Here is a 10,813-nt window from a genome sequence, read left to right on the forward strand (position 1 = left end):
ACTGTTACTTAGCAGCTGGTGCTATTGGAGCACTGGCCCACCCTGCTCTCCAAGTGCTCCGTCCCAGGGACCCATACCGTGGTTTGCAGAGTACCAGTAATGCATCTTGCAAACCTAACATCTCTCCCTGGGACATTTACCTCTCAAACCTCAGGCTGCTGTTCAGTAAATCAGGCCGAATATATATGCCACACCACATTTCCTCTCACAGGTATTTGTAATATTTTGTGTAAATCACCATAGTTGTTATCTTTCACGAGCAGCTGCTTCCTGTTACATCCATGATAAAGTATGTATAAATATAACTTGCGTTTAATTAAATTTTAAACTTGTTTGGAAAGCATTTCAGTGTGTGTCTCCTCACTTGTTCCCGGAATATTCTGAGTGATGTCACTTCCTGGCCCCGCCTCTCCCCATCACACAGAGCGTTGCGTGGGACAGGAAGTAGAACTGGCAGAGAGCTGGTGAAGCTGCCAGGTCTCATTTGAGGATGGGGGGGTAGGGGGAGTAATATGCAGAGCGGTAGGTTGTGGGGCCCTGCGCTCCATCAGGGGCCCCACAACCTGTCAATGAAAGAGATTTATTTAATTTGTTTGCCGTTCCAGTTGATCTCTGATCTCTCCAGCTGGAGCATGGCTGTGCGGCCGGGCCAATGTGCCCTAGTGGTCAGTCTGCCCCTGTACTGTTATACACTGTTATATTGGTATGGGGTCATTGCCAGGGGTATTTAGGTACGGAAGGAGATAGGATTAAAATATCCTTATTGTTTGGCAATGACCCTAAAATGTTGTATAAGTTATTGATGATAATATAATAAAGCTGTGGACTTTATATTTCCAACAGAAATTATTAAAGGTAATGGGGATGGTTTATGGAACATGATGAATAACGACTGTGCGCATGTCAAGAGGCGGACTGCCCCTCAAGCAGGAGAGATGCAGCTCGGGGTGGTATCCAGGGTTCCGTGGACATCAGGGGACAACTTCAGACACGGCCATTCCAAAATATAATATGGCTGGGGATGGCAATGACTTTTGGTTATGTTAAGCCTAATTATATATTTACTTATTTATTAAAGCCATGGACACATTTATCCATAAATCAGTAATGTGGTAATTATTTGGGGAGGGGATTATTGGGGGGGGTTTAGATCTACCTGACCAATGTGGCATGGATGTGGGTATAAACATATAGCAAACACAAAGATAAAGCACTGCGCTTACAGCAGCAGTAGCTTTGTATCCAACAGCTTAAAATACATAGTAAAAACAAAGAGAATGTTACCTGCGCTCTGGCCTAAATCCCCATATACATTTAAACAAAATGGAGGCTCTTTAGTTGACTTGCCTTGACGTGGCAGGTGAGCTTATATATTCAAATGGCCATTGGAATAAAAACTAAAGAGCCTCCATTTTGTTTAAATGTATATGGGGATTTAGGCCAGAGCGCAGGTAACATTCTCTTTGCTTTACTATTGTAACCGCTGGCGGTTCCCTTATTTACCACTATAATGTCTTAAAGCATAGAACTTAGCAGGGCTAACCATACAGATATCTTAGCCATAATTTTAGATAGTTAGTGAGAGATCCTCTATTTAACATATATAAATAATTGAGAATACAATATAAAATAAGGATTGTCTTGGAAGCAATAAAGTTTTGTCTTTTAGATATTTATTATATAAAAATATAAATATAGACATATAAAATCCATTATAGCAGAGTTTATAAGATGAAATTAAATGCTTGCAAATATCATTAATAGGTTAACATACCCTTCTGAACGTGTCACCATGTCAGCCTCTCAGTCATTTTCAGATGGAGCAGCGTCTGTCTCCAAGTCTCTCCTCTGTCATTTAAAAGTACACCTATATATACCTTAGGTGTCGTCATTTTAGGGTCACCATAGTTCATATATGAAAAAGTAACTTGTCTACTTTAAATCAATGTAGGACCTCCCTTAAATTGGCAAAGATACAAGGCCATAACTAAAAGCAAGTGCACACGTCATGGTACAAACAAAAAATACAAATAAGGCATCTGTGATAAAATACACTGATACAAACAAACAACACGATAAGGCAACATATTCCAGAACTTCTACGGGACTTAACTAGAGCTACGAGGTAAAGTTGTAACTGTTTCCATTTTCTATTCATCTTCCATCAACTTGGGTCAAGATGGCTTCCCAAAGTCTGAATAGCTTATCTGTTGTTTATACTAAGACGTAAGTGCACAGTCGTGGGAGATTCCCGGATTTGGGGAAGTTCCATTAACTTGGGGTTACCACAGTATATTTTGTACTGAAAGAGTCGTAGTATAGCCTTGAAGCTTGTTTATGCATTATTGTTATTGTAATTCGTCTGGGACAAAATGGCGCAAACATATTATGCACTGAGGTTATTGCTTAAAGAAACATCTATGAAAAACAATATGTTCCATTTCTAACACCTTGTCAATTTGCAATATCTCTTAAAGACAAAGTACACAGTTTAACCCCTTAAGGACACATGACGTGTGTGACATGTCATGATTCCCTTTTATTCCAGAAGTTTGGTCCTTAAGGGGTTAAGAAATACAACGTTTCATTCTAAAACTTGTAATATTTGCATTTGCCCATAACACTGTAAACATATAGCAAGCAATCCAGACACGGCCATTCCAAAATATAATATGGCTGGGGATGGTGGGCAATGACTTTTGGTTATGTTAAGCCTAATTATATATTTACTTATTTATTAAAGCCGTGGACACATTTATCCATAAATCAGTAATGTGGTGATTATTTGGGGAAGGGATTGTTGGGGAGTTTTAGATCTACCTGCCTTTATGGCGACAATACACATGTCATATGGGCAATGTGGCATGGATGTGGGTATAAACATATAGCAAGCAATCATATTTGTATTGTATTAAAATGTAGCAATGCGGTTTTATTAGCCATGAGAGAGGCCGTGACTACATTATCTTGACACCATTACAGGTTTACATTTGTACAAACATTCAGCACATACTGCGTAACAGGAAAATATTTACACAACAAAATATTTCTACTACAACAATCACTAAATATTAGAGGGAACATTGTGTACTAATCTCATTAATTTCTACATGAAAACGGTCTTTATACAGATATAGTGCTGACTGAATAGGAACACAGTGGGATTTTACGGATTTGGCAGTTTTTTAAATTACATTAATCATTATAGCTCCCATCACACTCAGTCAGCTAATATTCAATAATAATCAGCCAGTACACATAAAGACACACACATTCACACACAGGCATAAAACACATGATGGGAATTGTAGTCGAGAGCAGCTATCAGTACCAGAGCTGACATTACAGTATACCTACTTACATGTCTCTGTGGATTGTGTTACGTAGGACGTACCAAGAGACAACCACACGTTCGAGTGGAAGAGCATATACGTTATATAAACACGGGATTTAAGGGACACAGTGTGTCTCAACACTTTAATATTAAACATGACGGCAATCCGGGATTTACATTATTAGGTATATATAGAGTGATAAGTGATTGGAGGGATGGAGCCGGGGCAGCGACCTGAGACAAGGAAACAAAGGAACGACAGCCCAGTGTATCTGACATTTCAGATACAATAAACTCTAACTCTCATCACAATCAGACAACACAAACTCACACTCACACACACACGGATTTGAATTAAAAAACAATCTCTAACATGCAGGATACACGCTGTGACTATAGTTTAATTATAGAGATGTCTGTCTGTATTGAGTAATTCTGCTTTAATGTCAGTAACATTCACCCACAATCACACACAGTGACACACAGAGCAGCTGTTGCTTAGTAACAGGCTCCGCCAATACCCAGTTCAAGTGGGCGGAGCTAACCCTGTTATTATGCTCCGCCCACACCCAGATCAATATTACCGGCTCGTGATTCCCACTCCGGGATTAAATCTCTTTAATTAGATTAATAAATCATTCAATACATTCTCAGCCAGGTATTGCCACCATATACCCCGAATATAGCATGAAGCGGCTCAGTGAAGGTGGCAGTGAAGGTGTGTAAGTGTCTGATGGGGTCACACAGATCATAAAAGGACAGCCGCCCGGCCTCGTAGTCCAGGAATATCCCGAATCTCCGGCTGGAAGGGGGGCAGGGGGGAGGTAACTGGATTCTCTTACTGTCATGTCTCACATAATACTGATTATTATACCAGCTCCTTCTCAAACCCCAGGACTTGATATTCCATCCAATCTCTGACTGACGTCCTTTCCTGTCTATACTGCGATAGGCCATCCCTACCACCCATCCCCCTGATTCACTGCCCTCCACTTCCCAGTAATGTCGCCCTGAGGAGAAACTCCTGGAGCTTAAAACCTGATTAGACTGAAATCTCTCTGGTGTTTCTGGGCGACTCTGGTTTATTCTTGACCTGGATACAGTTTTCATATCACCTGATACAGTTACATTATTACCAGCCGTGTTTACATCCAGTAACATATCTGAAGCCGTGTTTAACCCCAGTAACATGTCTGAAGCCGTGTTTACTCCCAGTAACATGTCTAAAGCCGTGTTTACATCCAGTAACATGTCTGAAGCCGTGTTTACCCCCAGTAACATGTCTGTAGCCGTGTTTACCCCCGGTAACATGTCTGAAGCCGTGTTTACCCCCAGTAACATGTCTGTAGCCGTGTTTACACCCGGTAACATGTCTGAAGCCGTGTTTACACCCAGTAACATGTCTGTAGCCGTGTTTACACCCGGTAACATGTCTGAAGCCGTGTTTACCCCCAGTAACAAGTCTGAAGCCGTGTTTACCCCCAGTAATATATTAGCCGGTACATGGCTCTGTCTCTTTACTCCGGTCACAATCCCAGCTAATCCTGAGTGTAAGGTCGCTGAGATCAGACCCACATCCAGATCCCCTACAGCACGGACCTTGTTATCATCTCTCTCTCTGTCCTCATTATCTCCCTCCTCAGTATCACAATAGTCAGCGCTGTCTGATTCCCGTCCTTGTAAGACAGTTAATGGGTCCATCATGTTACACAGCTCCTCAATGTGACCCATCTTCCTGGACAGATCCTCCTTCTTTATTTCCAGCTGCCGGATTAGATCTGAGACTCGGAGTGAGACCTGCACTTCCTGCCTGGAGATCTCACTCAGGACTCGCTGCTCTAGAGCTTCCAGTTGTTCCTTGATGCCCCTAATCAGGGCAGTGACTTCCTCTGTTACCCCAGATGCTTTATCTGACACTTCTCTCCTGAGCTCCTGCAGGCTCTGGAAGCTTTTCTCAGCCTCCTCTCTCTTTAAGGTCAGTTTCTGCAGAATATTTCTCAGTTTCTCCTTCTTCTTCTCAGAGGCCTCATTCAGAGTCTCCACCGCGTGTCCCCTGTGCTCTCCAACTGAGCAGTACACACAGATACAGGCAGCATCCTCAGAGCAGTAATAATCCAGGACCTTCTTGTGGACGGAGCATTTTCTGTCTCCCAGTGAAGTGGTGGGTTCAGTTAGGACATGTTCTGCTGACTGGCTGTGTTTCTTTAAGTGTTTATTACACAGAGAAGCTTCACAGTGCAGACATGTTTTAGCAGCCGGTACAGGAGAGTCACAGTAAGTACAGGCGATCCCAACCTCCTCCTGCTCTGGGTGAGTAGATAGGAAACTCTCCACTATGTTACGCAGTCTTAGAGCTCTTTGCAGGTCTGGTCTTGTGTTAAATAATTGTCTGCATTCAGGACAGGAATATCCTCTCACCACCTGTGTGTCCAGCACATTGTCAATGCAGACCCGGCAGTAGCTATGTCCACATGTCAGGATTACAGGATCTGTATAAATGTTCAGGCAGATGGAGCAGGTCAGCTCGTCTCTCAGATCAGCAGACGCCATCACTGGAAGCAGGAACAAGAAACAAAACTTAATGTTTGTCATTTCTCAGAAATCAGTGAGTCATTGTATACTATATTCCACACCCAGGGGGGCGGACAGTTTGTATCAGAGGATTTAACTTCCTGACTGTTAACCCTGAGAGTTCCTGATGATCTGTCTTTTCTATAACACAATATTCAGAGCGTATAAACTGTAATTAATTGTTGTTCCTTATTGTAAGTTTATTTTCTATAGAAAGCTCTAAGTAACGTGTTACAGTGACAGTAACGACTGCAGGTCATTTTAATGGATTCTAACCAGAGTCTGCAATGCTCTAACCGTCGTTAGTCTCCAAACAGTTCTGATTACGGTGGGACTCTCCTATTTGGTTCATTGGTGTCCTGCATCTGGGGGCTCTAGGGAACTTTCCCCAGCCAGCACTGAGTGAGCCATTATTGGACACATTCACCCACTGTATTGAGGGCACCAGGACCATGGAGAGAAAGCTTCAGCTGTAATAATACAATAAGTTATAATAATACAATGAGCTATAATAACTGTAATAATACAATGAGCTATAATAACTGTAATAATACAATGAGCTGTAATAACAGTAATAATACAATAAGCTGTAATAATACAATGAGCTGTAATAACTGTAATAATACAATACGCTGTAATAATACAATGAGTTATAATAACAGTAATAATATAATAAGCTGTAATAATACAATGAGCTGTAATAATACAATGAGCTATAATAACTGTAATAATACAATACCCTGTAATAATACAATGAGCTGTAATAATACAATGAGCTATAATAACTGTAATAATACAATACCCTGTAATAATACAATGAGCTGTAATAAGCTGTAATAACACAATGAGTTGTAATAATACAATAAGCTGTAATAATACAATGAGCTATAATAACTGTAATAACACAATCAGCTGTAATAATACAATAAGCTGTAATAATACAATGAGCTATAATAACTGTAATAATACAATGAGCTGTAATAACACAATAAGTTATAATAACTGTAATAATACAATAAGCTGTAATAATACAATGAGCTATAATAACTGTAATAATACAATAAGCTGTAATAATACAATGAGCTATAATAATACAATGAGCTATAATAACTGTAATAATGGGGGCGGGGCCTGACTGCGGAACGGAGCAGTCGCATGTCGCTGCTGCTCCGGTTTTCAACCGTGCTCACTGCCGAATACCGACAGATTGAGGCTGTAAATCACATTACAGCAACTCCCAAACGACTGGGGCCACCGTGACCTACGCGTAGACACCAGGAAAGCTGATCTTAACACCGATCCCAACTCGCACGAAGATGCGGCCTACGAGCATGGCGGCGGGCGGAGAGACGGCCGCTCTCTCGCCGCTGAAACAAGCTACGGGACAAGGTCTGTGCCTCCGTTCCCCCTCCTATGGACCGGCGGGGGTTATCCCGGTCCCCACCAACGGGACATACGCGAAATCAAAACTGCAACCTCCCACCTAAGACGGGACTCCGGAGGTTCTGGGCCCAGCCATTTAACGGACACCTCAAAGAGCACACTCCTTAAGCCGCCCAGAGACGCACTAGAGTTCCTAAACCAGCTAGGCACACGCATGTGGGGAGGACACATGCCCAAGGGACTGCCTTACAAACGAGAGATCAGAGCACTGGCGGCCTGGATCCGCCCGGCCGTCCGGCGCCAAATGAGGGTACTCCCCACACGAACAGCCAAGGTGGCATCCCAGCAGAACCACAGCCTAAGCGAAGCCTCTCCAAAACATGCCGGCAAACACGGGGCGGATGCAAGACCCGTCTCATGCGAGCTCCTGAGCGCTTTCCAAGTAAACCAAACGCACCCAGCCACTAAAGGGACCACACGCTCTTCTTCCGAGCTGGGGGTTCGTCAAGAGGTAACCCTCCCAAGCCACCCATACACCCGAGGAGACAGCCGAGCACCGGCAAGCCCTTGGGCCCACGACCCTGTTGATGGGGTCAATGGAACTGTGGCAAGAACCCCTACTAAGGCCTCGGGCCGAGGACAGATGGTCCCCAGACACCAAGCAACAGGACAGAGCGGGCAGAGAGCGGGGAATCAGAAGACTCCAGGCAGACACGATGCCGAGAGTACCGCGCCAGACCACGGAAGGGTCTGCACCCGGAACCATCCCAGTGGCATCGGGTGACATCTCTCAACCATCCGCATCCCAGCCACCAGTCTAGACACTGAAAGGGACTTGGGACGCTTAACATTGCTGTAATTATCAGCCGCACAGTACCGTTAATGCTGCTTTACTTTTCTCCCTTACCTTGGTTTAAACAACTCTGGGTAATCTTTCTCTACTTGCCGAGCTTGAAGGTCTAGGCCTCTTTCATTACAACGTTAATGCATGCAAATTGTGTAGCAACGTCCTAAGCCTGTTTAGCCTGAAACTAGCTCAGAATAACCGTTGACCAGGTTGCGTATCTCATAGCCTGTTTATTTCTATGTTATTTCCATGCCAAGTTAAGCATAAACTGTACGTCAGATGATGCTCATTAGTTTTACCCTGGTTGCCTTTACATTATTGCTGACGGTATCACCGTATAGTTCGAATAATATGCCATAGCCTTGTTTATCCAGTCTTTAATTTAAAGCATAGACATAAGCATTATCACATTTTAGACCAAACTACTTTTATTACTTTTGTTTCTCTACAAAACCTGTATTACTCTGTTTCAAAAAAAAAAAACCCATGGCAATCATTCTTTGAGGTGCATTGTACACCGTCTCGATATTGTTAACTCATGTTATCCCACAATGCCTCCTCTTTCTCTTCTGTACCCCATGACGCATATGCCATAATAAAAGAAAGAATTACAAAAAAAATAACTGTAATAATACAATACGCTGTAATAATACAATGAGCTGTACTAAAACAATAAGTTATAATAACTGTAATAACACAATACCCTGTAATAATACAATAAGCTGTAATAATAAAATAAGCTGTAATAACTGTAATAATACAATACCCTGTAATAATACAATACGCTGTAATAATACAATGAGCTGTACTAAAACAATAAGTTATAATAACTGTAATAACACAATACCCTGTAATAATACAATAAGCTGTAATAATACAATAAGCTATAATAACTGTAATAATACAATAAGCTGTAATAATACAAGGAGCTGTAATAATACAATGAGCTATAATAACTGTAATAATACAATAAGCTGTAATAATACAATGAGCTATAATAACTGTAATAATACAATACGCTGTAATAATACAATGAGCTGTAATAACTGTAATAATACAATACGCTGTAATAATACAATGAGCTATAATAACTGTAATAATACAATACGCTGTAATAATACAATGAGCTATAATAACTGTAATAATACAATACGCTGTAATAATACAATGAGCTATAATAACTGTAATAATACAATACGCTGTAATAATACAATGAGCTGTACTAAAACAATAAGTTATAATAACTGTAATAACACAATACCCTGTAATAATACAATAAGCTGTAATAACTGTAATAATACAATACCCTGTAATAACACAATGAGTTGTAATAATACAATAAGCTATAATAACTGTAATAATACAATGAGCTGTAATAATACAATGAGCTATAATAACTGTAATAATACAATACGCTGTAATAATACAATGAGCTATAATAACTGTAATAATACAATAAGCTGTAATAATACAATGAGCTATAATAATTGTAATAATACAATACGCTGTAATAATACAATGAGCTATAATAACTGTAATAATACAATACGCTGTAATAATACAATGAGCTATAATAACTGTAATAATACAATAAGCTGTAATAATACAATAAGCTGTAATAATACAACGAGCTGTAAGAACACACTGTGCTGTAATGAGAGAATAAGCTGCAATATTTTAATAAACTGTAATAAAAATATGAGTCGTAGTAATATAATATACTGTGATTCTACACTGAGAAGTGTAAATAAACTGTAATAATACATTAAGCTGTGATAATACACTGAGCTGCAATAATACAATAAGCTGTAATAATACAATAAACTGTAATAATACAATAAGCTGTGATAATACACTGAGCTGTAATAATATAACAAGATGTTATAATACAATAAGCTGTGATAATATAACAAGATGTAATAATACAAAAAGCTGTGACAATACAATAAGATGTGATAATACACTGAGCTGTATTAATATAACAAGATGTAATAATACAATAAGCTGTGATAATATAACAAGATGTAATAATATAATAAGCTGTGATAATACAATAAGCTGTGATAATACACTGAGCCGTTATATTACAATTGTCCCCCTGTCACATGCTTTCACTGTCTGACTACACATTACGTCTGGCTGTACTAGGAGTGGAGAAGTACAACAACCCATCAATACGTCTTATTATCGATGTATTTAGATGTATTTAGATTGTGAGATCGTTTAGGCAGGGCCCTCTTCACCTCCTGCTCCAGTATGTCAAACAATGTTAGAATGAAATGTTTGTCTTGTTTACCTATTATACTGCGCTGTGGACTATGTTGGCGCTATATAAATAATTATAACAATAAATTGTCTGTATCAGTGAAATTAAGCATGAAAGCCTTTCTATAAGCATGGTGCGGACAAACCATCGCTATGAAGTGAGGTGTGTGCAAACACTAAAAGCAGAATACCTGCAGGGTAGCCCCGTAACACAAATCAAATACAAACTATCGATAAAAGGATATATTAATGAAAAGGCAAGACACATATTTCAGGAAATAAAAAATCCTTTATTAGATTCCAGTGTGAATTCTCCTGTCTCCATGTCTATTGTTTGTTCCTCCCATTAACACGAATGCATTGTGCCGAAAACCTATCGATAGTAAAGGAAAGAGGTCCAGGCACTCCTTGGT

The 10,813-nt window shown here is 40.2% G+C and overlaps 1 protein-coding gene across 1 annotated transcript; it reads right to left on the reverse strand.

Annotated features, from left to right (window-relative positions):
* Positions 1-3,973: 3,973 nt before the first annotated feature.
* Positions 3,974-5,899, reverse strand: LOC134569309 (E3 ubiquitin-protein ligase TRIM11-like). Its single transcript, XM_063428226.1, has 2 exons — positions 4,840-5,899; positions 3,974-4,518 (listed from the first exon to the last, which is right to left on the reverse strand). Exons 1-2 carry the CDS (start codon positions 5,882-5,884, stop codon positions 3,974-3,976), a joined length of 1,590 nt encoding a protein of 529 aa, XP_063284296.1. The 5' UTR covers positions 5,885-5,899.
* Positions 5,900-10,813: the final 4,914 nt, after the last annotated feature.

This window comes from Pelobates fuscus, chromosome 7 (assembly GCF_036172605.1).
Source record: "Pelobates fuscus isolate aPelFus1 chromosome 7, aPelFus1.pri, whole genome shotgun sequence".
NCBI lineage: Eukaryota > Metazoa > Chordata > Amphibia > Anura > Pelobatidae > Pelobates > Pelobates fuscus.